This window comes from Manis javanica, chromosome 11 (assembly GCF_040802235.1).
Source record: "Manis javanica isolate MJ-LG chromosome 11, MJ_LKY, whole genome shotgun sequence".
NCBI lineage: Eukaryota > Metazoa > Chordata > Mammalia > Pholidota > Manidae > Manis > Manis javanica.
Window position 1 is genome coordinate 116,692,934 of NC_133166.1, and position 27,844 is coordinate 116,720,777.

General features: G+C 56.1%; 2 protein-coding genes across 10 annotated transcripts; both read left to right on the top strand.

Annotated features, from left to right (window-relative positions):
* The first annotated feature begins 1,361 nt into the window (after positions 1-1,361).
* Positions 1,362-12,127, top strand: PYGM (glycogen phosphorylase, muscle associated). Of its 2 annotated transcripts, XM_017659188.3 has the most exons (20): positions 1,364-1,680; positions 2,712-2,813; positions 2,920-2,998; positions 3,086-3,189; positions 3,583-3,714; positions 4,936-5,047; positions 5,134-5,216; positions 5,634-5,777; positions 6,099-6,191; positions 6,427-6,573; positions 6,725-6,888; positions 7,182-7,296; positions 7,644-7,745; positions 8,076-8,223; positions 8,536-8,594; positions 8,723-8,864; positions 9,296-9,503; positions 11,212-11,346; positions 11,555-11,621; positions 11,734-12,127. In XM_017659188.3, the coding sequence occupies exons 1-20, from the start codon at positions 1,438-1,440 to the stop codon at positions 11,878-11,880; spliced, it is 2,526 nt and encodes an 841-aa protein (XP_017514677.1). In that variant the 5' UTR covers positions 1,364-1,437; the 3' UTR covers positions 11,881-12,127. The 2 variants fall into 2 exon arrangements, 1 of the variants encoding a protein (XP_017514677.1); XR_005055186.2 differs by lacking the exons at positions 9,296-9,503; positions 11,734-12,127 and having other exon boundaries at positions 1,362-1,680.
* Positions 12,128-12,845: 718 nt separating this feature from the next.
* Positions 12,846-27,405, top strand: RASGRP2 (RAS guanyl releasing protein 2). 8 transcript variants are annotated; one of them, XM_073217590.1, is made up of 17 exons: positions 12,846-13,054; positions 15,621-15,763; positions 16,411-16,513; positions 17,039-17,101; positions 17,390-17,521; positions 18,288-18,438; positions 18,627-18,800; positions 18,918-19,034; positions 20,102-20,383; positions 21,220-21,297; positions 21,528-21,650; positions 21,941-22,056; positions 25,158-25,299; positions 25,559-25,595; positions 25,937-26,113; positions 26,979-27,043; positions 27,200-27,405. In XM_073217590.1, exons 2-16 carry the CDS (start codon positions 15,691-15,693, stop codon positions 27,035-27,037), a joined length of 1,827 nt encoding a protein of 608 aa, XP_073073691.1. In that variant the 5' UTR covers positions 12,846-13,054; positions 15,621-15,690; the 3' UTR covers positions 27,038-27,043; positions 27,200-27,405. The 8 variants fall into 8 exon arrangements, with proteins under 8 accessions (XP_073073691.1, XP_073073690.1, XP_073073687.1 ...); XM_073217589.1 differs by lacking the exon at positions 12,846-13,054 and adding an exon at positions 13,320-13,342; XM_073217586.1 differs by lacking the exon at positions 12,846-13,054 and adding an exon at positions 13,454-13,580.
* Positions 27,406-27,844: the final 439 nt, after the last annotated feature.

The following is a 27,844-nucleotide window of genomic DNA, read 5'->3' on the forward strand; positions in this document are numbered from 1 at the left end:
AGTTGAAGGTGGCCCAAGCCTCAACAGGAAGGTCCTGTAGCTGCCAGGCCATGAAGATCAATGGTATAAAACTCCCAGGGTGTAGGTGTTCCCATTTTGCAGGTGAGGTCACAGCTATAAACTCTGGCCCACTACATACCTGTCCACTATGTAGCCTCAAGTGGGAAGAGAGTGGGCAAAGGCTCCCATCACTTCCCTGGCAGCTGCTTCATGAGACCTAAAACCGTTGGCCAGTAGTATGAGTGGGTGGTGGGGGTGCTTCAGTTTCACCTGCCCCTGTGGGCTCTGAAGGACTACAGTACCCAGGGGTCCCTGCTCCAGGCTGGCAGTCCCTCACCAACGCTGGCCTGTAACCTGACCACTGTCCCTCTTAAAAGGTCACGTCAGAGCTCCTTGAGGGACAGCAACAGGGGGAGCTCAGGGAGGCTCAGCCTTGATGGGGGATGGGGTGGGGCCAGTGTCCCTGCCTCAGAACCCCCCAAGACCACCCCCTGGAACCCAGCATCCTGGTCCCCCTTCTCTCCTGCCCAGTGTCCTCTGCTAGCCATGTTTCTTCTGTTCAAGGCACCCTGACCCTCAGCTCCTGGCCCTTCACCCTGCAGAGTCCTGGTCCCTTTTGCCGCAACATGGGTCTCCCCACACACATGCAGCTAATAACAGCCCCCTAGTATAGGGCCACCACGGAAGCTTGTCCAGAGGTCATCCAGCCTGTTGTTTGCAGTCTCTTTGGGTTGATGTCTAGAATAGAAGCCAAACTGTTTTAATAAGTCTGGGCCTCCTGACATTCTCATTTGAGAGGATAAATTTGATGAAGGCATTCAAGGCTCAGAAAAGATAGGCAGCCATCCTAAAGTCACACAGCCTAAAGTCAAATCAGTGCTGGGGCATGGACATGAACAATGAGTTGCAGGCAGCCCAAGTCTCAACAGGAAGGTCCTTGGCCTCTCCAAGGATCCCCGAATGAGAACGTAAAATCTATCTCCACCCACTTCATCTATAACCTAGGGAAGGGCCCAAATCAGACCAACTTCTTGGTTGGACATGACCCATTGGCTCCAGTTAAGCCTCTGGCCTCTCAAGCCAGCATTCTGCCTGCCTCATCTTGTCTCTGACCTTGCAAAAGGCAGGGACAGAAGACAGAAGCCCCCAGTGTGTGAGGCCTGGAGGAAGTGGGTCAGCCCAGGGCTGTGGAGGAGTCAGGCTGAGCTGGGGCTGGCTGTGTGGAGCTCAGGCACTGCGCTTCCTGCCCCTCTCTCTTCTTCCTTCACCCCCAAAATAGCTCCCTGAGCTCTCAGGCCAAGACCCTCCCATTGTGGGGGGCGGGGCAAGCTGCCCAGAGCTGGGCTTTAAAACCCCAGGCTGCTGGGGATCTCTACTCCCTGGCTGGAGGCACCGCCGAGGCCGCCTTCTACCAGTCCAGCCCACCCTCCTGCGGCCATGTCCCGGCCCCTGTCAGACCAAGAGAAGAGGAAGCAAATCAGCGTGCGTGGCCTGGCTGGTGTGGAGAATGTGGCTGAGCTGAAGAAGAACTTTAACCGGCACCTACATTTCACACTCGTGAAAGACCGCAATGTGGCCACCCCGAGAGACTACTACTTTGCACTGGCCCACACCGTACGTGACCACCTGGTGGGCCGCTGGATCCGCACGCAGCAGCACTACTATGAGAAGGACCCCAAGGTGCTGCTTGGAGACCCCATGTGGGGAATGGGTTGGGGGCCCTTCCAGGGGGGCTGGGGGATCTTGACCAAGCGGCAGCCCTTCCTGAAGTCAGGGTTTTCTGCAGCAAAATAAGGGTCCCTCCACGCCCCTTCCTGAGGTTGGAGGATCAGGGTGCCAGGTGCCATGGGTGCCATGGGGGCAACCCAGGGGAAGAAACCTGGGGTGGGAGCAGTTTAGGGTTGCTCAGGTCAGGTGGGATGGTTGCACAGGCCCAGGGCCCACTCAGAGAGGGAAGGGGCTGCTGGTAAGAAGACCCCTTCGGCCTGGGTTGGCCCCAAAGTGGAAGGATGTGTCATTGAATGTGTGTGTGGTATGCCTGTGCCGCGGGTGGGGCGCAGCGGGATCAAGTGTCTGTTGGGGTCATGAGTAAATGTCAGCAACCTGACACTCCTGGGCAGGGGTGGGGGAGGGGCGGGCGGATGGAGCAGGAAGGGGCCCAGGAAACCAGGAGGCCAGGCATCACCAGCACCCTGGATCAGGGTGCCTCTTCGCCCCCTTCTTGGGGCTGAGGTTTGAGGGCCAACGGGCATTGCAAGGACAGGAGGTGGCTGACCAGCTGTGAGTCATAATGTGACTGTGACCTTGAGGAAATGACTTTTTCTCTGGGCCTTGGCCTTAACCTCTTGGGGAGCACTTGGAGGTGCCTCTCTGTGTCCTGACTCCCTGATGGGCTGCTGAGGGGCTTGTGTGCCATGGAAGGGCTCTCACCTCTCCAGAGACCCACAATCCCTGAGGCAGATACAGCCAGCCCCATTTTCCAGGTGAGGATACTGAGGCTCAGAGAAGAAAAGTCATGAGTCCAGAGTCAAAGGAAATGCTGGGATCAGAACCCTACCTGTTGGATCACAAAGTCTGAGAGAAGACAGGGCCAGGACAGGATGGGGCCTAGAAGGGGGAAGGAAGTGTGGGAGATGCGGCCCAGCTGGGCCTGGCTGAATGTTGGCCCGCAGCGCTGCCCCCATCCCCTACCCATCTGTCTCTCTGGGCAGAGGATCTACTACCTGTCTCTCGAGTTCTACATGGGACGGACCCTACAAAACACTATGGTGAACCTGGCCTTGGAGAATGCCTGTGATGAGGCCACCTACCAGGTATGTGTGTGTGCTGTGGGGGATGGGTATAGGGCAAGTCCGAGGGATTGTGGGATTTACCTGCTGGCCCTTGGCCCTGACCACTGCCACACCCTCCCCACTCTAGCTGGGTCTGGACATGGAGGAGCTGGAGGAAATTGAGGAGGACGCAGGGCTGGGCAATGGGGGCCTGGGCCGGCTGGCAGGTAAGTGGGCAGTGTGGCAGCAGGTGGGGTGAGCAGAAGGGTTTCTTTGTGCTGGTGCCTGACACCCATTTCCCTGAAAACCCCTAGCCTGCTTTCTGGACTCCATGGCAACACTGGGCCTGGCTGCCTATGGCTACGGGATCCGCTATGAGTTTGGGATTTTTAACCAGAAGATCTGTGGGGGCTGGCAGGTGAGCAGCCTTGGGCCTTGAACTTGTGGGTCCCAGTCATAACAGAGTGAACCCCCATTTTGTCATCCATCTCTGGATAGATTCAGAACAAGCCCCCGGCTGGATGGAAAGCATCACTGCCCCTTCCCCCTCCCCCCAAAGCCAGCTGGCCACTCCTGGAACAGGTGGTCCACACCTGGGGAATCTCTCAGACTCCCACACACATACCATGTGTTACACATACCCACTGGCTATCCCACTGGACCAAGCCCCCCACCAACACACCACAGCCCTTAGTTTACACCCTGTATAGGGCACACCAGGGCACGGCTCCCTTCCCTACCCACTGCCTGCTGTGGGGTGAGCCTGAGTCTGACACTGCCTTCCTTTCTCCCTGACCTGCCTTGGGCTCAGATGGAAGAGGCTGATGACTGGCTCCGCTATGGCAACCCCTGGGAGAAGGCCCGACCTGAGTTCATGCTGCCTGTGCACTTCTATGGCCGAGTGGAGCACACCAGCCAGGGGGCCAAGTGGGTGGACACACAGGTGAGGGAGAAGAAGCCAGGGAGTTGGGGGAGGACCTGGTGAGGGGAAAGGGGAGGAGGAGGCGTCTAGAGAAACAGGGAGATTCAGGGAAAGAGCCGGAGGCCACTGGACCCAGTGCTGTCTTACAATGGAGGACACTGAGGCTCAGAGAGGTTAAGTGACTTACTCAGGGCCACACAGCTGATGCCAGGAGAAGCTGGAGATAGGGTCACAGGGGAGCCTGGGCAAATGCAGAGCCTCGGAGGAAGAAGAGAGACTGCCCTGCTCCAGTAATGGCCCTCGCCTGACCTGGCTCTTTCCCACCCTGCAAGACTCATCAAAAGAGTAATAATGGTGGCTTGACATCTGATCTGGGGCTTGACAGGAAGCAAAGCAACAGCCCTGAAAGGGGGACATAAGATAAAGTCTTGAGAGGGGAATTGACTTGCTCAAGGTCAAACAGCAAGTTAGAAGGAGCCTCAAGCCCAACTAGGTGTCCGGTCCCAGTTGGATCAGTCCTCTTGCTGTCGCTGCAGGTCATCTGCCTCCAGATGGCTGCTCAGAAATCTCTAGGCTTTCAGAGTTGGGCATTTGTTCCACTGTCACCCACAGTAAGGTCCGGCAGGGGCTTGGCTGCCTGCCTAGCTGTGTACTCTTGGGCCAGTCCCTCTCCTCTCCAAGCTGCAGCTTCCTCTCTCCTCCCTCAGGGGCAGCATAGTGTTGGGGGAGGGGGGGCAGTGACCCTTGGGGGAGTGCGTTTGCTGCTGTGTTTGCTAACTGGGGGAGGTGAGGCAGCATTAGTCACTGCTAATTAGCCCTATGGTCAGACAGGCATAAACCCCCTTGGACAGACTTGACTTGTGTGTCCCCTTCAGCTGGGCCACAGGGTCTCCCAGCCATTTCATGATTCTGGAATGTTCTTGAGATTGTGCTCAAGCCAGGCAGGCCAGCTTATCCCCCTAACTGCAGAGGGGCCACCAGCTGAGCCCCACCTTGGCCCCTGGGCTCATCACTGCTGCCTCCTGTAATCCTCAACAGCTGGGCAAGACAGGGCTGGGGGCTGGGTGGAGACATTGGGGCCTGAGTAGATGAGGTCCAGAGGTTGAAAGTTTTGGGTGTGGTCACCCAGAGTTGGGACAAGAACCAGAGGTTGGGAGTTGGAGGTGCCGGGACCTGGAGTTCCAGCTCTCAGGTCCCCATGAGTCAGACACAGCAGATGCCCAGCTCCTGGTGTCCCTGCAGATGGTGCTGGCCATGCCTTATGACACCCCTGTGCCTGGCTACCGCAACAACATCGTCAACACCATGCGCCTGTGGTCTGCCAAGGCCCCCAATGACTTCAACCTCAAGGACTGTGAGTCCAGCCACTGGTAGTCAGCAGCAGCCCCCACCTGGCCCATGCTCAGCCCAAGCCTGACCCTGTCCACTTTTGTCCCTTAGTCAACGTCGGGGGCTACATCCAGGCTGTGCTGGACCGCAACCTGGCTGAGAATATCTCTCGTGTCCTATACCCCAATGACAACGTACGTCACTCTCTGGGCTGGCAGGCAGGAAACCCCAGCACCTGGGAGAGGGCTGGAGATGGGGAGGGATACTCTTTGGTGCCCTAGTCACATGCAGGGCGTCTTGCTGGCCCTTGTGTGTCCTGTTTCTCCCCACAGTTCTTTAAGTGGGAGGACGCCCAACTCCTAGGGGCAGCTGGCTAGGGTCTGGCACTTCGGAGGAGCTGTTCCTCCATTCTCCTGGTCCTTGTATGATGCCCTCCTGCCCCTGCCCCCATCACTACTTCTTGGTGGGAGCACACCCTTGGGTTCCGGAGGTGGGGTCAGTTCCCGGTCAGTAGTCCTGGTGTGGGCGGGAGTATATACTGGCCCCTCCCACAGCACGGTCACGCCACACCCCCATCACATTAACTTCCCCCTCCTTTGCTCTGTCCTTAGTTCTTTGAGGGAAAGGAGCTGCGGCTGAAGCAGGAGTACTTTGTCGTGGCAGCCACACTCCAGGACATCATCCGCCGTTTCAAGTCCTCCAAGTTCGGTTGCCGCGACCCCGTGCGCACGAGCTTTGATGCCTTCCCAGATAAGGTACCAGGCCCCAGGGAGGGCACCTGACATGGGTGCCATGGCCCCTGACCTCCAGTCTCAGCCTGCCCCACCCATTTCATTGATGGGGACGTGGAGGCTGGGGGCCGTGTGTGTACGTGAGGTGACCTGCTCAGGATCCTCGGTCAACAGGCGTATAACCCACTTCCTTCCCCTTTCTCCTCTGGGGCAGCCCCATGAGGGCCTCTGCCCCCACCTTGGCGCGAGAAGCAGGCCCTTGGAGGGGGCCCTCGAGGGGCAAAGGACAGTGGTCACAGGCTTGGTTTGCAGCCCAGACTGACCCCAGTGTCCCCTCCCCAACAGGTGGCCATCCAGCTCAATGACACCCACCCCTCCTTGGCCATCCCTGAGCTGATGAGGATTCTGCTGGACCTGGAGCAGCTGGAGTGGGACAAGGTGGGCTTCCAGACCCCTCCACCTCTGCCTGACCCTCTGTCTCAGGGTTCCCTTCCTAGTCTGGGGAATGGAAAGATGTGAGCAGATGTCTCACAGAACACACAGTAGTGTGAGGCCCAGGGGGTGGGCGACCTGGAGCCTGGTGCCGCCGCTGCAGGGCCTGCGCTCCTGGCTGTGTGTGTGGAGAGCCCTAGGCTTAGGCCCAGGGGTCCTGACTTCTCATTTTGTCTGCCAGGCATGGGATGTGACAGTGAGGACCTGTGCCTACACGAACCACACAGTGCTGCCTGAGGCCCTGGAGCGCTGGCCTGTGCACCTAATTGAGACACTGCTGCCCCGGCACCTCCAGATCATCTATGAGATCAACCAGCGCTTCCTTAATGTGAGTGGAGGACACATGGGGTGGGGGTAGGAGGTGGGCACGAAAGGCGTGTACAGGTAGGCCCTGAGATTCTAGTAGGGAAAGTAGGGCTAGAACTCGGGGGGTGTGGGGCTGCGACCCTGGGTCCGAGCTCTGGGCTCTTGTGGCACAGCGGGTGGCAGCCGCATTCCCTGGAGATGTAGACCGGCTGCGACGCATGTCACTGGTGGAGGAGGGCGCAGTGAAGCGCATCAACATGGCCCACCTGTGCATCGCTGGCTCGCACGCTGTCAACGGCGTGGCTTGGATCCACTCTGAGATCCTTAAGAAGACCATGTGAGACCTGCTCCCCAGACCCCACCCCACCTGATGGGCCCCACTCACCCAAACTACAGTCGCTCACAGGTGCCCCCCTCACTGCCCCTGCCCCTGCCACCCCCAGCAGTCCCCTTCCACAGCAAGCACAGCTCTTACAAGCGCCATGGCCCGGACATCCAGTCCTGTTCCCGGATGACTCCCTCTTAACACACAGCAAGCCCTCTTCATTCCCAGGCCCCTTTCATCAAGAAACCAGGTAGGGCTCTGGGCAGGGGACCTTCATCCCACACCCCCACAACCCTATCCTGCAGCTTCAAGGACTTCTACGAGCTGGAGCCATATAAGTTCCAGAATAAGACCAATGGCATCACCCCTCGGCGCTGGCTGGTTCTGTGTAACCCTGGGCTGGCAGAGGTCATTGCAGAGGTGAGAGGTCATAGCGGGGACCAGCTGGGTATGGTTGTGTAGGTGGCTCAATAGGTTCCATCTGAAGGGATACTGGAGGGGAGCAGGGATTGGTACCAAGGCCTTGAGGGCATTGCCTGTCTGAGGAAAAAGCCAGGAGGAAGGCCTGCTGGGGTCCAGTGGGGTCAGCCATCAGAGCTCAAGGTTGGGAGAGGAGGAGATGGACATGTGCACATGATGCCCCAGCGGGAGGCTGGACAGGGAGAAGCTGTCTGCAGCGGATGGGGTGTGGCTGACCTGGAATGGAACCCCTCTGTAAGGGAGGACAGAGGAGACCATGGGCCTAACTGACAGCCATCTGCCCACAGCGCATCGGTGAGGACTACATCTCAGACTTGGACCAGCTGCGCAAACTGCTCTCCTATGTGGATGATGAAGCCTTTATCCGGGATGTGGCCAAAGTGAAGCAGGTGAGGAGTACTGTGACCTGAGACAGTTGCCAGGGCTGCAGTGGACAGTGCTGGAGGGGCCAGGTCTGGGTCAGGAATGGCCAATAGAGCTCATCTCTCCTGCAACCTCAGGCCATTGGTACAAGTCACCTGGAGCCCTTGGTGGGAAAGCATCATCTGACCTCACTGCAAGAGTTTTGACATTGATTAGCAATGTCTGCCCTGGTGCAGGACTGGATGAAGGTGGCAAATGAGCCTTCTGTCCTCTACCTTCCTGGGAAAGAAATGAGACTCTAGGATTTCCTGAGGCTGAGGCCTGTTGGTGAGCTCTCCCCTTTCCCCTGCCTTCAGGAAAACAAGATAAAGTTTTCTGCATACTTAGAGAAGGAATACAAAGTCCACATCAACCCCAACTCACTCTTTGACATCCAGGTGAAACGGATTCACGAGTATAAACGCCAGCTCCTCAACTGCCTCCATGTCATAACCCTGTATAACCGTGAGTGCTGGTTCTGCTCTGGGTCTCTGTTCACCCTTCTGTGTACCTCCCAGCATATTACATATTACATACTTCCTAATCAATATCTCCTTTGATCTTGGGACAACTCTTGGGACATGGACCTATCCCCGTTCCACAGATGGAAAAACTAAGGCTCGAAATGGGGAAAGTGGCAGATCAGAGGTCAGACAGCAAGTGATTGCCCAAGTCAGGGCTACTGTCTCCCAGCCCGGGCCCTGGTTGGGTGGGTGTGGTCAGGAGCTCCTGCCCAGAGGGGGAACTGGCACACTCCATCCGTCTGTTTCTCCACAGGCATCAAGCAGGATCCCAATAAGTTTGTTGTGCCTCGAACTGTGATGATTGGAGGGAAGGTGAGAAGCTGGGCCACAGACCAGAGCTTAGTAGGGCCTTTAATATCTGCTTGAGGTCAGCCTGGCTGGGTGGCAGAATAGGAGGCTGAGGGTTGGGCTGTGGAGCTGATGCCGGCTGTGTCCCGCAGGCTGCGCCTGGATACCACATGGCCAAAATGATCATCAAACTCATCACGGCCATTGGGGATGTGGTCAACCATGACCCCGTGGTGGGAGACCGCCTCCGCATGATCTTCCTGGAGAACTACCGTGTCTCTCTGGCTGAGAAAGGTGGGGTGATTCCCAAGGGAGACCCTGGGAGGTTCTGATTAGTCCAGTCTCAGGAAGAGGTATTCGTCACCTCTTCCTGGGATATTGTACTTTAAAGACTCTGGAGAGGACAATGCTCAAATCATGAGGCTGTCTCCCTAATGGTAGACTTTTGTGCAGTACAGGGTGAAATTATAGGGGAGAAGGTCCTTGTTGACGTCCCTCAAATCATACAGTGTAGTGGGGATGGACAGTCCAGGTTATATCCCAGATGTGCAAGAATCAATCAGAGGTGGGGGGTGTGGTGTGAGGGAGACTCAGTTGATGAAGACCAAGGGCTGGTGGGGGGACTCTGAATGCAGCGAACCCTAGGACCAGCCCTAACTCCAGAGTCCCCACCTGGGGTGGGGCTCTTCCTGGAGCTGAGCTTGGCCCCTGCTGCTGCCCCACAGTGATCCCGGCTGCCGACCTCTCCGAGCAGATCTCCACTGCAGGCACTGAAGCCTCAGGCACTGGCAACATGAAGTTCATGCTTAATGGGGCTCTGACCATTGGCACCATGGATGGGGCCAACGTGGAGATGGCAGAAGAGGCAGGAGAGGAGAACTTCTTTATCTTTGGCATGCGGGTGGAGGACGTGGAAAAGCTTGACCAGAAAGGGTATGGGGGTCAAGGGCTCCAAAGTTCACAGTCCATGGGCAGGAGGTAGCAAGGTGTGGCTACTGGAGGGTAGGACTGAGAATAAGAGGCATGCCTGGGAAGGCTGACCTAGGCTGCACAAGGTCTTAGTTGTGGTGAGGACGCTGGAAAACTTCTGAGGTAACTTATAATAAGGTTAATGTTGTGGGAAACAAAAGAAGTAACACAGGACTGAAAGAAAAGGAATAGAAAATTATGTTAATCCTAGGAGGTATTTTATTTCTGGAATTGAAAGTAAAATTAAATTATTAGCTCCCTGGCAGCCATGGCAAAAAGGGAAACATGAACACAGTAGTTACAACTGTGTTTTTGGTGAGAAATGCAATTCTTCAGAGGAGCCTGGCATTACATTTTTAAATTTTAGCTTAAAGTATTATTTTGTCTTACCATAAAAGCAATCCATGCTCATTAACTGGAAAAATACAAAACCACAAAGAATAGAGTAACTGTCATCCATATCATCTAGATTTATAGCCACAGTTTTTTCTACACATATGTATGTGTGTATGTATATGTAGTTTTTAAAAGTTGGGAATAATGTACATATATTCAAATCCTGATACCAACATTGATGAGGCATTTTCCATGTCATTAAATAGCCTTCAAAATATTTTAAATATTTGTATAGGGTCCCAGCCTATGGACATGCCATAACTTATTTAACCAGTTCCATCTGGTCCAACATTAAGGTTGAGTTCCTGTTTGTTAGTATATATGTCACTGTGATGAACAACCTTTTACACCCATGTCCACATCTCTGATTATTTCCTTAAGATAATTATTAGAAGGGGATATTTCCGAGTTAAGAAAGTACAAGTTTTTCTTGATACATATTGCCAAATTGTTGTCCAAAAAGTTGGTACCAGCTTACACTCCACCAGCAGCTTCTGAGAGCTGGGTTTAAATACTGAAAGGAATTTCTCCTGTGGGAAAGTTCAGACTTGGTCCTTTGGACAAGAAGGAGATGGGAATTGTTTTGAGTAAGGTCTGGCATGTTCAGAAGTAGGCTCCAGAAGGACAGTTGGCTCCAGGCTGGCAGCTGGGCTGGAGGGAACCAGTGGGGGCTGGCACCATGGTGCAGGGAGGGGCCAGTGCTGGGGTTGGGGATTAGAGATGGGCAGGCAGGTAGCCTTTGTTTCTGAGGGGGGAGGAAAGAGATGAGACGGGCCATGGGGAGAGTTTTGAGTCCAGGTGGCTGAAAGTGCTGCCCCAGAAAGTACAGCACCAGAGGAGAGCGGGGTGTAGGGCAGCCATGAGCTTGGTTAGACAGTCTGAGTGTAAGGACGCTCCTGAGGATATACCTGTTGGCTCCTCCTGGAGCCTGAAGGTGAGGCCACAGATGGATGTGGATAGAGGGTGAGAAAAGCCCTTCCTGAAGGAGACGGTGTGTGGGAGCACCAGGGTTTGGTTTGGGGCCTCAGCTCTGACAGTTACCCTTCTGCCCTCTCCAGGCCTCAGAGTCCTCATCCACACAATAGGGCATGAGAAGCTGAGCAGAGAAGGGAGAGGGCCTCCGGAAAGGACCTCCAGAGGGGTGTGGCAGCTCCAGGGAAGGCAACAGCTGGCTGGGCCTGGGTTTTAACCCTGGGGCTTGAGACTTCTGGGATACTCTGGAGGAGGAGCCAGAAACCCCTTTCCAGGGTGCTGACTGAGGGTCTCCCATTCTCAGGTACAGTGCCCAGGAGTACTACGACCGAATTCCTGAGCTTCGGCAGGTCATTGAGCAGCTGAGCAGTGGTTTCTTCTCCCCCAAACAGCCCGACCTGTTCAAGGACATTGTCAACATGCTCATGCACCATGACCGGTGAGCTGGCCAGTCAAGGGACTGTGCAGGCAGGGCTGCTGGGCTGCAGGGGACTCAGGCAAAGGGGAGGCTGGACAGGGGTCCTGGGCTGGTGCAACCTGGCTCCTTTGGAAAAAGCATTGCTCTCCTGGCCCCCAGAATTCCACCGGGACAGGATGGGATTGGCCCCTGACCTCATGGAGCTTCCTGCCTCTCCATTCCCCTCCAGGTTTAAAGTTTTTGCAGATTATGAAGACTACATTAAATGCCAGGAGAAAGTCAGTGCCCTGTATAAGGTGAGAGCTCCTGGGCCAGGGGTTGGAAGGGCTTCAGTGGCCCTGGCTGGGATGAAGCGAAGGTGGGGACCCCAACCAGCAGAGTGAACCAAATTTCCTTTCTGGCCTATAGAACCCAAGAGAGTGGACGCGGATGGTGATCCGGAACATAGCCACCTCAGGCAAGTTCTCCAGTGACCGCACAATTGCTGAGTACGCCCGGCAGATCTGGGGTGTAGAACCTTCCCGCCAGCGCCTGCCAGCCCCTGATGAGATCTGAGCCTCCAGAGCAGACCCTGAGTCTGTTTGCAATCCCTTGGGCCAGCCCCAGCTCCTCATACAGAGGGTGGGGTACTGGAATTAGATTGCTAAGCCTCTTCCTGGTACCCCCGATGTTCCCCCAGCGTCGCGGTCTCAGTGGCCAGCGTGACTAAGGACACTGCTCCCATCCTGCCTCCAGAGCCCTGCCCCTCCTATTACGGGTTTGACCAACTGGACCCACTCTCAATAAACTAATTCTCCTTGGGCGCCTCCTTACTCCTCCCTCTTTTGGGAAATATTTTTAGTTCTGGGCTGCACAACAGCAGCTGCGCAGTCACGGTGCCATACCCCCGCACCCTGCAGGTGCGTCCCCTCGGCGGGGGGGCGGCCCACGGGGGCGGGACCCAGGGCTCTCCAGCTCCCTTCCAGGCGTCACCCTCCACGCCTCTCCCTTCGTGCTGTGTCCATACTAGGTCAGCGGCCTGCCAGGCTGGCCGGGGGCGGGGCTCCCGCCTGGGTGGGGCCCACCGGAGTTGGGAGCTGGGACTTGGGCAGAGGCCTCCGGGACTACCGGGGATCCACGCTGTCGCGGGCAGGACTCAGGAGGGGGAGGAGCCTGTGGGTGGGTGGTGCCTTATTGACCCCGCCCTTAGTCCCGCCCTACTGCGGCGTTTAAGGGTCTCTAAGTAGGTGGCCACGCTTGGTCCGGAGTCTGGGGCAGTGTTAGGGCGGGGGACATTCACAGACCGTCCGGGCTTGGCCAGTGTTGCCTCCCACTCACTTAGGGGAAACTGAACCTGAAAGGGCCTGTTTCTAGTCCTTGCATTACCAAGATTGAGGTGTGGGGGAGGTTTGCCTCCCTGGCCCTGAGGCAGGGAGGGGCAAGCCCGGGAAGGCAGGTTTGGGGCCGGTGGTTTCACAGTGAGTGTGTTTGGATCCAAACGGCCGGAAACGGTTACCAGCTCCCCGAGGCTCCGCTTGTGGGGACCCCAACGGCCTGCGGCTGCCCCTCCCAAGTTCCTGCCTGCTCGGGGCCCAGGCCTCCAGCCCTCAGTCTCCAAGCTGCGGGCACATACTCGCCACTTGCAGCTGCCCCGTTTCATCTGGCCCCATGGGGAGCCAGGCTTCCGGGGGCCCCAATCCCTGCTGTGTGAACTAGAGCGCCCCCGACTCCAACATCCCCAGACATCCAGGTAGTCGCGTTTTCATTCGCCCTTCCCACAGGCCCCTCTTCCAAAAATGCTCCCTTGTCCTAGCCCCCTCCCCCAGACTATCACAAGGACCCGCGGCCCCCACGCCTCTGATCTCCATCAGCCTGTGCCCCCTGCTGCCCGCAGGAAGACGCCCGGCTACGGGCCGGGTTAGCCCCGTGGGAACGGTTTGTCTCGAAAACAGGAACCCGGGCCGGGGGCTGGGCGGGGCGCCCCTTCCCCACCGCAGTCTGCTTCCTGCCCCTCCCAGCTTCCTCTGCCCAACACCAGGCAAGGCGGGGGGCAGAGGGGCGTCTGAGGTGGGGGGAGTGGGCTCTTGCTTTAATTTCCCCTCCACGTCCGACTCGGCCTGACCTCCGCTCACCCACTCTACGCGCGGCCAGTGGCCCAGCCCCTGCGCGAGGCCCTGGTCTCCGGGGTGGCGCGGCAGGGGAGGGGTTAAGCTGCCGCAGGGACCGCGGCTTGCGGGACGACAGGGAGCCCCTGGTGGGGGGAGGCGCAGCCTGCGGTGCGAAGCCCAGCGCAGGGACGGACGGGAGGGGCGGGGAGGGGAGGGGAGGGGGCGGCCGCGGCGCGGGGGGGCGGGGCAGCGGGGAGCTGGGCCGCGGCGCGGATTGCTGGCGGGAGCCGCAGCCGCACTGCGAGGCCGGCGGGCGGGAGCGCACGGAGGTGGCGCAGCCGGGCCGTGTGGCGGCAGGTCCCAAGAGTGAGTGAGCAAGCGATAGTGGGTCGCCGAGCAGAGGACCCGGCCCCTAAGGGCCTCCCAGGGCAGCGCAGGCGAGCTGGGGGAGGTGGGTGTATTGATGGGTGGGGAGTCTGCGGCCCCCGTCCGGGATAGGTGGGCGCTGCCGGATTGCTGAAGCGCCCTGGACAACCCGCGGGAGGGGGCGGCATCCGCGGCGCACCTGGCTCGTCCCAGCCACGTCTCAGCGAGACCTTCCCCCGCGGACTTCCCATTTGACAGATGAGAAAATTGAGGCTTGGAGCGGCCAAGTGACTCTCAAGGTCACACAAGCGAGGAAGTGGCAGAGCCAGGCGGGGGTGGCTCTGGGTAGCTCCTAGGAAAAGTCCACTAGAGAACTCCGTAGAGGAGCACCCTCTACACCCGCCCCGCCCGGGGGAGTAGGTGTAGGGGCGGGGTACCTTTCCGTGGGGCAGTGCTCTGCCAGCGTCCGGGGGTGAGGGATGTCAGGGCCTCTGGGGCCACAGGGCTGGCCCTGGACTGAGGATGAAGGCAGGGGGCGGTGGAATGGGCGTGTGGGCACACCCGCGGGGGTGTGTGCCTGTGTGGGAGAATGTACATGTGTGTAGGTGCACTGTCTTGCGTGTGTGCACACGTGTGCGGATGTCAGCGCCGCTGTGGCCGCGGAACTTAAGGCTTATCTGGCTCTACTGAGTCGCAGGTCTGGGAGGCGGCCCCATCAACTGGTTTGCAATTCTGGGTTAGAGAGATGGCTGTATGTGCTCCTAGGGTTCATTTGTGCAGGTGTGTGCCGGGTTTGTGTGCCGTTGTGAGAGACAGAGGATGGGAGGCAAGTGCCTGAGGCCCGGGTGTACGTGAGCGGGGGCGTCTTGCACCCCACTGTGGGTTCCTGGCCTCGTGTATGGAATCATGGTCCCTGGATGAGTGACTATGATTCCGCCAGGGACTGGAGTTGCTGGTGGAGTCTTACAGGCACTCTCCCCCTCCCCACGGCGCTAGCGCCCCCTTCTGGGCACCCTACTCTGTGTGTCCCGAGTGTGGCCGGCGGGAGTGGTGAGCTCTGTTCCACTGTGCTGTATGCGGGGCCTGGGTCTGGAGCTGGTGCTGGGGAGGAAAATGGCCTGCGGAAGGGCTGAGGCGTGACCCCCTGGGGCCTTCATGGAGGAGGTGGCTGGGGAGAGCGCAGTTCCCAGGCTCAGGCTTTCCGCTGACGCCTCTGGGCCTCTTCGGGTTCCCGGCTCTCCCCCAACCCCAGCCCCAGGAATGTTCTTCACTCCAGCCCGCCTCCCCAAGGGCAGGCCCCTGGGGGATGCCACGGCCCCGCCTCCCTCCCTGGGAGCCCGGGAGAGGGCGATACGGGCAGGACGCCTGGGTTCCTCCCTCTCCTCATCCCAGGGAGAAATTCCTCCGAGGTCCCCTCAGGCTCTGGGTTCCCAAAATAACCTGCGGGGGAAGGGAGGCTGTGGAGGGAGAGAAGCGGGAGGGGCGCAGAGCCGAGCTGCGGGGTGCTGCAGGTGCCTCTAAGGGAGAGGACGCCTGGAGAAGAGGGCCTACGGGAGGCTGGGGCACCAAGCACCTTCCGGAGTCCTGGCTCATCTGCATCCCCGGGGAGCCCCTCGGCCCTCCCGCGACTCCGAGGGTGGGCCGGAAGCTCTCGGCGGGTCCGTTTCCCAACTAGTGGGTTGCACCATCCTGGGCCAGACCGTTTAACCCCGGGAGTGGCCGCGGTGGACGACTCCGCCCCTGCCCAGCAGGGGGCGTGCCCACCCCGCCCCGTTCCTGCCCGCAGGGCCTCTCCCCCGGCCCGCGCCTCCGCAGACTCCCTTTCTGCCTCTCGCGGTACAGGGGTCCGGTCCGAGCCCCGTGGGAGGCTGTCGGAGCGCAGCTTGGCCCCAGCCTACCCGCACCAGCGGCCATGGCGGGCATCCTCGACCTGGACAAGGGCTGCACTGTGGAGGAGCTGCTCCGCGGCTGCATCGAAGCCTTCGGTGAGTGGTACGGGAGGGCACACCCAGCCCGAGCCCAGCCTGGAGCCTGAATCCTGCCCCTGCCTTCGAGGTCAGACCCCTGGCCCAGACCCACCCAGCTCTCCATCCTGAATCCTCTTTAACGAAGGCCTCCACTTCATAACAGGGTAGAGAGATCCACAAGCTTCAGAAAGATAAAATGTTTCCCTTCCCTAGTCTGTCGGCTTTGGAGGGAGGGACGGGTCCCCAGACTCTAACTGGAGGACCATTATCTGTCTCCTGGGGGATCCGCAGGAACTCTCCATCTCCGGCCTGGGAGCTGTTTCCGGCTGATGGGGGGCGTCGTATCTGGTGCAGGGGTATCCCTTCCCCCCAGCACTCAGGAAATGACCTCTGGATTCTTGACCCCAGGGAACCCAGACTCCTTCCGCCCCAGCTGGTTCCCCTCTGGTCATGCCCCCGGCTCATGCTCCCTTCCTCCAGTTCCTTGGATCCTGTCTTTTCCTGCCACCCTAGCTTTTCGTTCCAATCTGCCTCCTGGTTTTTGAGTCCTGGGGAAGCAGGAGGTGGGCGGGGAGACAGATACCTGGAGGGCTGTGGGGTAGGGTTTAGGGACCTCAGGTGGGGACGAAGGTTCAACCCATTTCTTTTTGATCCCTCGGAGTTAGATGACTCCGGGAAGGTGCGGGACCCACAGCTGGTGCGCATGTTCCTCATGATGCACCCCTGGTACATCCCTTCCTCCCAGCTGGCGGCAAAACTGCTGCACATATATCCTTCGCGGGCCTCGCCAAGGGCCCTGCAGTCCGAGGCCATGAGCTCCCAGATGCCCAATCCAGGCAGAGTAAGGGCTTCACTTCAGAGCGGGGGCCCCTCCTACGTCCCAGAATTCAAGCTTTGCCAGGAGGCTCTCTGGGGCCTAGGCTGCACCCCGTCTTTCCTCAGGTCGCTGGACCCCCACCCACCTCCCAGCCCTAGTCTTGCTCTCCTCTTCCTTACAGTCTAGGACCTGGCCCCCACTCCCAGCCCTTGTCCCGCCTCTTGGTCTCTCCCAGAACCAGGCCCTGCCCTCGTCCTCCCCCAGAACGGAGCCCCCTTCCCACCCATGCACCTTCCCGAAGCCCAGGCCTCGCCCCTCCCTGCACCTCCTGTCCAGAGCTTTGGCCCAGGCCGCCCTGCTCCCAGCATTTGTCTTAGAACCAGGCCCCGCCCTCAGCCTCCTTTCAGAGCGTGGCTCTCCTCTGACGCCCTTTCTCGAATTAGCCTCCGTCCTTGTTTTCCTTAACTCTCCTTCACCTATCAACAATCCCGGAAGGACAACTCCAGTTCGCTCCAGGTGAAAACATGCCACCTGGTTAGGTGAGTCTTCCCTGGGGCTCTGTCCCCTTTACTCCCTTCTCCCAGGCTTTGGGCTGGCCCAGGAGTTGGTCTTGCGGGTTTGAACTCTGGCTCTGTCCCTGGTGCATGTGCTACCACAGGCTTGCCTCTTCCTGGCTGGGGCCTGGGTGTTCTGATCGGCCAGTGGGGGTGGGGAAAGAAAAAGCTGGGAGAAGGGGAACAGTTTGAGGCTCTTTCTCCCTCTTTGGGGAACAACAATCCCAGGGGATGGTGGGGGGCTGCCTTGAGTGACCCCCAAACTTTTGCCAGGTACTGGATCTCAGCATTCCCAGCAGAGTTTGACTTGAACCCAGAGCTTGCTGAGCAGATCAAGGAGCTGAAGGCTCTGCTAGACCAAGAAGGCAACCGCCGGCACAGCAGCCTCATCGACATCGAGAGCGTGTGCGTGGGGGGAGCTTGAGGGCTGGGGAGGGCACTTGGCATCCTACACCGTCTGTGCCTAATAAATGTTTGTTGAATTGAATGAGCGAGGGTCATGTCACTCTTGCTTAAAAACCTTCTGTGGCTCCCTTTTGCCTTCAAAATGTCTCCACTGGGGATAAGGCCTTTCATAGTCTCGGGCCAGCTTGGCAATTGTGCCTCATCTTCCACAGCCCACTGCCCATCCAGGCACCTTATGCTGAGGCTGTGGGTCCACATGCCATTCTCAGTCCCTGCCTCCTTTCCCATCATGGTGCTCTGCTCATATTGTTCCCCTCGCCTCCCTCTCCATGTTGTCAAGACTCAGCTCCGGTGTGGAGTGTCTGTGGGCTCTTAAGGCTCAGGGCTTTCCTAGGGCAGAATTTGTTGCTCCCCGTGTTCCCCCATGGCACTTTGTACAAAGACCTGTATGCATGCCACTCAGTTCTGTGATTGTCTGTGTCTGTCTCCCTCAGTAGAGTGTGAGCTCCTCGAGGGCAGGAACCATGTCTTGCTCCTCTCTGTACCCCCAACGCCTAGCACCGTGTCTGGCCAGAGTATGTCTTCCATAAACGTGCTGAGTGCATGACGAGTGGGAGATTGCAGGATTTGCTGGGCCTGGAGATCAGTGCCCAGGACAATGCCTCGCATTGTGTAGGGCCTCAGCTTGAGTGGTGTGTCTGTGTGAGTGGGAGGCCACAAGGGATGGGGTGTCTCCAGCAAGGGCTCACTGCCCCTGCCCCCCCAGCCCCACCTACAAGTGGAAGAGGCAGGTGACCCAGAGGAACCCCGTAGGACAGAAAAAGCGCAAGATGTCCTTGTTGTTCGACCACCTGGAGCCCTTGGAGCTGGCAGAGCATCTCACCTACTTGGAGTATCGCTCCTTCTGCAAGATACTGGTGCGGCCTGAGGGCCTTTGTTTTGGTCCGGGGTGGAGTGTGGGCTGGGGAGGGAGTCCCAGGAGAGGCAGAGTCCCTGGGGTAGGTGAGGGGTTTCAGTGCAATTACCAAAGGGCAGCTGGAGAGTGAGGCATGGCCATCGGTGAGGGGAGGGGCCCGAAGGGCACTGAGGCCGCTTCTGACCCCAGTTCCAGGACTATCATAGTTTCGTGACTCATGGCTGCACAGTGGACAACCCCGTCCTGGAGCGATTCATCTCCCTCTTCAACAGTGTCTCGCAGTGGGTGCAGCTCATGATTCTCAGCAAGCCCACAGCCTCACAGCGGGCCCTGGTCATCACACACTTCGTCCATGTGGCAGAGGTGCCTGCCCCCCCACCTCCCCCCCCACCTCCCCCCATGGCCAGCAGAGTGAGTCTCTACTGCCTCTTCTCCTGAAAAAGTAGCTCATTGTCTCCCTCCTCTCCATTTGCCCCCCAGAAGCTGCTGCAGCTGCAGAACTTCAACACACTGATGGCGGTGGTTGGGGGCCTGAGCCACAGCTCCATCTCCCGCCTCAAGGAGACCCACAGCCACGTCAGTCCTGAGACCATCAAGGTGCCTGGGGCCGGGGGGCCAGGGAAGTAGCCTTGTCAAATCCTGGGGCCAGCCTTTCCAGGTCTGGCCTCACTGAGAACTCCCAGCAGTGCTGGGGGTTGGGTTACTTCTGTCCCCATTTGATAGGTGAAAAAACCGAGGCTCTGAAGGGTTTGATGCTTCTCCGAGCTTGCCCGTGGAAGTGGCAGAGTCGGGGATCACAGGTCTGCTGCCTCCAAAGTGTGTGCTTCTTTCTCTTTTTATTTTTTACCATATTGGGTGAAATACATATAGGGAAGTATTTATAAGACAAATGTATGTTTAAAGAAAAATTATAAAGGAAATGCCTGCATAACTACCACCCCCATCAAGAAAGAATATTACCAGCCCTGAAGCTCCCAGCACTTTAGAGCATAACTACCCCACCCCCCCAGAGATAACCAAAGACATGACTTGCATAGGATTCTGACCTTGCTTTTCTTTATAGTTGTCCCACCTATGTATGCATCCCAAAACAATGTGGGGTTTTTGTTGCTTGTTTTTGAACTTTCTATGAATGGAATTGTGTCGTATATTATTTTATGTCTATTTTCATTCTTACAGTGTATCATGTAGAGCAACTGTTCATTTATTTCCATTGCTATATAGTATTTATTTGTTAGTCCACCCAATTTATGTATCGACTCTACTGTTGACCATCTGGGATTTTTCCAGTTTGGGCTGTTACAAACGACACAGCTGAACGCTTTCTCCTGGAGCACTGAGCACTGTCTTGTGCTGCTTTGCCTCCCTGAGCCTCAGCTGCTTCTTCCGTTACATGCTTGTGATAATCTGTGCTCAGGCCAGGTGTAGAGGTGTGGTATTTGGCAGTGGGTGTTGCCTTGAACTCATGACCTGTGAACTCTGACTCCTAGGGGCTAAGGGAGCCAGTGTTGGGGGACAGTGAGAGAGGATTTTAACCTTCCACCCATCCCTGACTCTGACCCCTCATCCTTTCCCACATTTCCAGGGCTGATGGGGGAGGCTAGTTGAGCTAATGATGTGTGTGTCTGTGTGACCGGTGCCCTTTGTCCTCCCTGCCCCCCCAGCTCTGGGAAGGTCTGACAGAACTAGTGACAGCAACGGGCAACTATGGCAACTACAGGCGCCGGCTGGCAGCCTGTGTGGGCTTCCACTTCCCCATCCTGGGTGTGCACCTTAAGGACCTAGTGGCCCTGCAGCTGACATTGCCTGACTGGCTGGACCCTGCCCGGACCCGGCTTAATGGGGCCAAGATGAAGCAGCTCTTCAGCATCCTGGAGGAGCTGGCCATGGTGACCAGCCTTCGGCCACCAGTGCAGGCCAACCCTGACCTGCTGAGCCTGCTCACGGTGAGGGACCGGGAGTAGGAATGCTGGGGGTTTGGGCACCAGGGTTGGCAACCACCCCTGGCTTTGAATTTACACAAAGCTGTGGACTTGGCCTTGGGCTCAACGTTCTGGCCAAGGAACTGAGCTCCAACCCGGGCTCCAGGGTTTGGAGTGAGCTCTGAGGTGTGTTCCAGGCACTGGATGGGGCTGTGGACCAAGGTCTGATCTTGAGACTGGCACGTGCCTTTGTGCTGGGCTTGCAGCTGGGCCTTGGTCTTGGGTCAAGTTCCTGGCAGTAGGTTGTGTTCAATGTTTGGAGCCAATATCTGGATTCTGGGTGCAAGGGTGGTTTCCAAATATGGCCCTGAACTCTGGGTTTCTGGGCTTGGCCTGCACTCGGTTTTGAGGTTTAGCGTAGGAGCTGGGTTCTAGTCTAGGTTCTAGACATTGGGCTGGAACTTGGGTTTTTGGGTTCACAGTGTATTCTTAGCTGTTTCTAGGCTCTGCATTGGAATCAGGGTTGAAATCTGAGAGCTGGATTCTGGATGCTGGGTTGGGTTCTAGGTTGTGGGTAAATTTCAGAGCTCTGGGCTGGCTTCTGACCAGATTCCTGGCTGAGATCTTGGCAGTGTGTTGTGCTTTAGGCTTGGGGTCAAGCTGTAGGTTCTGGTCTGTATGCTAGGCTGGCATGTCATTGCTGGGGTGTGTTCTAAGATGGCCTTTGTTCTGAGTCTAGCTTCTGTACTGGGCTTGAGGCTGAGCTGTGGTCTCTATGTGGACCTGTGACCTTGGGTTCTGAGCAGTGGGGGCCTGAGAGCAGCAGGGGCCAGTGGTGTGATCAGATCCATGTGTCCCAGGTGTCTCTGGATCAGTATCAGACGGAGGATGAGCTCTACCAGCTGTCCCTGCAGCGAGAGCCTCGCTCCAAGTCCTCGGTGAGGGAGGGCGGGAGTGCCCGCGTGCCCAGTCTGCCCATCCTCTTCCTCCCCTGCCTCTGCTCTGCCTGCGAACCCCAGCGTATGAGGGCAGGAGAGGCTCCTAGAGGCTACCTCAGCCTTCCTGCATGTCGGGCGGGCACCCTTCTCCCCAGGGTGTCCCCCCTCTGCTCTCCTGGTGCTGGGCTCCCTCACCTCTGGGCCTTGCTCGGGCCTGACCATCCCCACAGCCAACCAGCCCCACCAGCTGCACCCCACCTCTGCGGCCCCTAGTGCTGGATGAGTGGACCTCCGCTGCCAAACCCAAGCTGGATCAGGCGCTCATGGTGGAACACATCGAGAAGATGGTAGAGGTGAGACCCTGGCTGTGGGCTCTGGACCTTATGGGTCAGGGACACAGGCCCACAGTGGTCAGTCAAGGCTGTTTTTGTCAAGGCACCATCCTGTGAGCCACCACCGGTGCCAGCGCTCAGTCTCCAGAAGGCATGGGGTGGGGGTGGAGTGGGGGGTATGTAAAACAGAGGTGGTTGGGGGACAGCCACCCACATTTGAGACCCCTTCACAACATGGACTGGGAATGTGGGCAACATGGGGCTGCTGCTCCTTTTATTCTCCTGCCTCTGTGTCCCTCTGTGTACCCCAGTCTGTGTTCCGGAACTTTGATGTCGATGGGGATGGTCACATCTCACAGGAAGAGTTCCAGATCATCCGTGGGAACTTCCCTTACCTCAGCGCCTTTGGGGACCTCGACCAGAACCAGTGAGGAGGGCTGGGGGCTGGGGGAGAGGGAAGGCAGGCTCACTTCCCCCCCAGGGTTTCAATTTCCTCCTGTGCAAGATGAGGCCATTGAACCAGATGATCTCAGCAGAGGAAGCTACCAGTGCAGGGAGGGCTCTTATTTGGCGGGGAGGCTGCCAGCTGCGGAGGCATGGGGTTAACCCACTCATTCAGGCAGATGGGGGGCTCCACCTGAATCCTGCAAAGACTGTGGCCTGGGGACTGTTGCTACATAAATGGCGTTTTATTTGTGGAGCTCACAGCTGGCAAAAAGTGTGGGCAATTTGAACTCCTGGGTAGCCTGTTTTAATGAATAGAAAAGAAAGGCCTGTAATTAGCAGCACCCACTCGCTTATCAACAATTCACATGCTGACAATTTGGACAAACAGCTGGTTCTCTGGAGTAGGTTAAACATGCCCTCTGCATCCATGTTCATACCTGTTTTGCTGAGTAGACAAAACTCCAATTAAAATTGATAGTCATTTCAGGGGGAGTTATTTCTTAACATTATCCATATTTCAAAAATCTGGATTTTTTCCATATAGCAAAAATCTGTGGTGAAAAGAATTCAGGTGGTAAAATAGATTTATGGTGAAAACAGTGAATAAAATAAGAAGTGAAAGTTCCCTTCCTCCTTTCCCCTGTGTAGAGGTTATTATCATTAGAAATATCATTAGCAGTGTTACTGGTTGGGCAACGCCTGTATCCTTCCAGTCTTTTTTTTTTTTTCATGCATGTGCAAGTTAATACTGATTTTGCTTGTCTGTGTCTGTTTTATGGAAACAAACAAGATGATGGTATAAACGTGGCTCTGCCAGTGGAATTCACTGTATAGTAGCTTTGTTTCTCCATAAGACAAGAGTTCCATGTTATCTGCCTGAATTGGTGGGTGGATTTTTTTTCAGGCAACACTTTCAGTGAAGGTGCAGCCCGTGGAGACCTTTGAGGCCCCAGCTTCATGCAGGGATCTCAGGCTTAACTCCCCATCTCCCGCAGGCCCCAGGCCTGGTGCCCGGCCCCTAGCTGGGCATCAAAGCCCAGCACCTCACTTACCAGGAGAGAGACCAGCAACCCTGTCCCTGGGCACTGCAGTGACAGGCTCTAACTCACTGCCTCAGCTGGAAGCTCCCTCTTTGTTTCTGGAACTTGGGGGATTCCATTTCTTTTCTTGCAAACTTACTTATGCATTTTAAGCTATGTTTGATATATTTGAACCAGCATCTAGGTTCATAGCAGTAGGGTTTTCAGGTGTGTGTATATGTGTGTGTTTCAAATGACTGTCCTGACAGAACTGCATGTCTTGCTTTTTATACTTGTTTCATTTTCCACTCACCCCTTTGTCATGGACATTTTTCCATGACGATTCATGCAGAACTCCCGCATTCTTTAGAACAGCTGCCGAGTATTCCACTGTGTGGCTGGGCCATCACTCACCTCACCATTCTCCTGCTGATGGACGTGGAGACTGTTCCCAGGTTTTTGCTATTAACATACACCATGATGCTGTGAACATCTTTGTACTGAGGCACTCAGGTCACTATTTCTGTAGGAGTAATTCCTAGAAGTGGGATAATTGGATCAAAAGATCTGCACATTCTAAATTAGGAGGGAGACTGCCAAAGTGACCGCAGGCAAGGTCGTGCCAGCTTGCACCCGCATCAGTGGTGAACAAGTGCCCGTTTCCCCACTTCTTGCCAACGGTGGATGCTATAATAAGATTCACAATTTTGCCCATCTAATTGGCAAACGGTATCTTGGTTAAATTCTGCTTTCTTTAATACCAGTGGGGATAGGATATCTTTTCATGTTTTGACTGGCCACTTATATTTCTTCTGTTAATTGCCTGTTCATATTCTTTGTCCATTATTCCACTGCGTTTGTTGGTCTTTTTCTCATTGATTTTTAGAATCTCTGTTAATGGATATTAACCCTTTGCCACTGAATGTGTTTGCAAATATTTTCTCCTAGTCTGTCATTTATGTTGTCTTTTTCCATATAAAATTTTTAAAAAATGTGTGTGCTCAATATGTCAGTCTTTTCCTTTATGGCTTCTCAGATCTGTGTTACATGTATAAAGGCCTTCATCCCCTCAAGATTACAAAATTATTATCTTATACCTTCTCAGATACTTTGATAATTAGATTTTTTACATTCGGGTGCTCAATTCAGTGGGAATTTAGTTTCCATGCACAGTATCCAGTAGGAATTTAGGTTTATATATTTTGTTCAATAGCCACTGTCCCAATGCCCCAGTGAGTTGAAGAACTGCCTGGATCACATCATGGAGCCCCAAATACAGTGGGTGGGAGTTTCCAGGAAGGACCAGCCCTGACAGAAAGAGCTCCTGGTGGGCCAGGACCGATTGGCTACACAGACACTGTTGTTAAAAGCTTCACGTGCACTCTCTCATTTAATCCTCACAAAAACCCTCTCAGGTGTGGGCACCATCATTATCCCCATTTACATAAGAGGAAGCTGAGGCAGGTCACACAGCCAGGAAGCAGGAGAGCTGGAATTTGAACTGAGGTCCATTTCCAGAGTACAGGCTCTCTTCTAAAATATGTTAATAGGTGAAAGAAGAGTTCTGTGGGAAGCCCTGGATGACATGCGAAACCTTGATTACAGGTGTCTCTCTGGCAGGATTATGCAAGAGTGAGGCGAACACAGCTTTTCCCAATCTTTACTGGTCCTGGAACTCATCAGAGATCTCTTAATTCTCAGGACTCCTGACTGGTGTTCCGCAGAGCTCACTTTGGGAAATGCAGGCTGATAATCCCACGGGAAAGTGCACAGCCCTTTTAGGTTGCACACCAACTCTGTGAAGTGGGCAGGGCAGGAATTAATGATCTTTCTGGGGAGGAACCCAGGGGAAGTGACTTGCCCATGGCAACAACAGTAGAAGCTACTACGTCTGTCTGCCTGACTCAGGTCTAGTGTTCTTTCTCTTCCCTGCACTAGGGGTCCAAAATAGGAGTTTGGTGAGGGCCTTTTACTTGACGTGCTCCCCAGTGGGACGGTTTAGGCGCGTGGCGGGTGGTCCTGGGGAGGCGCCGCCCTCCTGAAGTGCTCCCCTCCCCGGCAGGGATGGCTGCATCAGCAGGGAGGAGATGGTCTCCTACTTCCTGCGGTCCAGCTCAGTGCTGGGCGGCCGCATGGGCTTCGTACACAACTTCCACGAGAGCAACTCCTTGCGCCCCGTCTCCTGCCGCCACTGCAAGACCCTGGTGAGCCTGACACCCCTCCGGCCCTGGCCCCTCCCACCCACGTCCCGCCCGTCCTCTGGCCCCGCTCCGGCCGGAGCCTCCTCTCCAGGGGCAAATCTTATCGGTTCCAGCTGCCTGGCCTCTTCTGTGCCTAAAGCTGAGGGGCTCTCAAGCCCCAGGGAGGGCAGGCCCAGGTCCCGCCCTTGAGAAGGAGGAAGTAGAGTCATCACCTCTGCATCCCCCCCCCCACCCGCCAGCACAACTTCCTCCTCTATTTCAGATCCTGGGCATCTACAAGCAGGGCCTCAGATGCCGAGGTGAGCAAGGCTCCACGGGCTGAGTTTTGGGGAAGAGGTACTATCCCGGTGGGGATTCTTATTTGGGTGGATCAATGGTGAGTGAAGGAGTGAAGTACCGTGGACACAGAGGCATGGTGATTATTTGCGAAGGGAATCCTACAAGAGGGCTTTTATTTAGGTGAGGTAGCTGCCCAGGAACAGAGCACTTTGGAGAGGGCATAGACGGAAGAGACCACTTTGGAAGGAAACACTTATTTTGATGGGGCAGCTGCTCAGGAGCAAAGGAACCAGGGAGAGGGCAGGCCTGGAGAGCAGGGATGGAGGGTGCTCTGACCGCGGGCCCTGGCTGCCTCCCTCAGCCTGCGGTGTGAACTGCCACAAGCAGTGCAAGGACCGGCTGTCGGTGGAGTGCCGGCGCCGGGCCCAGAGTGTGAGTCTGGAGGGGTCTGCTCCTTCACCCTCACCCACACCCACCCACCATCGCGCCTTCAGCTTCTCCCTGCCGCGCCCGGGAAGGCGGGGCTCCCGGCCTCCAGGTGAGAGGGGATCTCATTCTGTATTGGCCTGTGGAAAGAGGGAGGCAGGGCTATTGGGACGAAGTGTTAACTTATCCAGGAGGGAAACCATTCCGGAGTTTGTGATTCCGTTATTTTGATGGGGTGATGAAGAAGGCTTGGACAGGTAAGGGTGCCAGAGGGTGGCCGGGGAACCTTCAACCTTCTGAAGCTGAGGAGGAATAATATATAAAGAAGAGTAAAAGTGGAAGAGGCTTCAAGATTCCAGTTGCACTCTTATTTTTGTTTGGGGGGTTGAAATGAGTCAGAGGGGGGATTAGGTGAGCGATTTGCCCGTATTTCCCCTTATGGCTGGTTGGAGACTATTCTGAGAAAAGTCCCTTGCTCCAAAAATCTCCCAGCAGCTCTCCTGGGGACTCTGGTGGTTTTGGGTTGGTTTGATGAATGACAATTCCTCAAATGATTATTTTGCTGAGAACAGACTGAACAACAATGTTAAACTGGGGTCTAAGTTGACCACAATCGTTCAGACTGGCATATGTCCTCAAAAATAGAGGCATGAGTAGGGCAAAAGTCCTCAAAAATAGAAAAGATAAAACCATTTGCATCGAACCTTCCAGAAGTGCTGGGGTCTAAAATGTGAAATGCACACAAAATTGACATTTAAGCAAACGGCACTGACAAATCTGTGGCTGTGAAAAGGCTGTGGCAGAAAGAAAACTTAGAAAAAGGGCCTCAAAAATTGGGCTGTTTGGTCATTCAGTGAGTTGATTTTTGGTGGACTGGCTGCTTCTGGGATGCAGTGGGGTGCCACCTATAAGTGGGGGAAGGGCTGCTGAAGGCATGGGGACCCAGGAGTTGGTCCTGTGACCTCCCCTGCCTGCAGAGATCCGAGAGGAGGAAGTACAGGAGGTGGAGGATGGTGTGTTCGACATCCACTTGTAATTGACGGTGAGTCCTCTCAGGGGTGTGTCAGAGCCTCCCCACTGAGGGCTGGGGGAAGGGGGGGCGGTCAGCAAGACTGGCACTCTGTCCAAATGACGCAGGCCAAGTGGCTTCTACTTCTTTGTGGCGGGTCTTCCTCACAACCTGTTTTTCTCTTCCCAGCTGTTACTGGATCAAGCACTCATGCCTGCCTTGGAGAAAAGACTTGGACCAAAGCAGGGAGCTTGGGGTGCTGGGCCTGGGGGTGGGTGTGAGGGTGGCATTCGACTGAGCAGAGGGCCAGGGCTGGTGTCCCTAAGGTTGTACAGACTCTTGTGAATATTTGTATTTTCCAGATGGAATAAAAAGGCCTGTGTAATTAACCTAGACCATCAGAGCCTAGAACCCTCGTTGGGGGGCAGGGGAGGGTTCCTGCAATCATAGCGACTAGAACCTAGGAGTCTAGAACTTTGTAGTCAGAGACTCTTGGGAGATCTGAAGTCTCATGTGTCTGGAATCTTAGGAGGACTAGAATCCTGGAGGCTAGAACCTGAGAACCATAAAACCTTGGAACATAAGACTCTAGGGAGGGCCTAGAATCTTGAGGAGTCCAGAAATCTTGGGGTCTAAAAACTTGAAACTAGCGTGTCTTTGCTCCCAGGATTTCTGGGCCCTGTGGTTATGTCTAACCATAGCCTTCAGTCCACAGTTGAAATTGCCTCACTTGACAGGTGGCCTTTGAGCCCCTGCTTGAATGCTGCCAGCAATGGGGAGCTTGCTGCAGAGAAATGAGGGAGGGAGCGGGCAGTCCAGAGTGCTGGCTGTGGT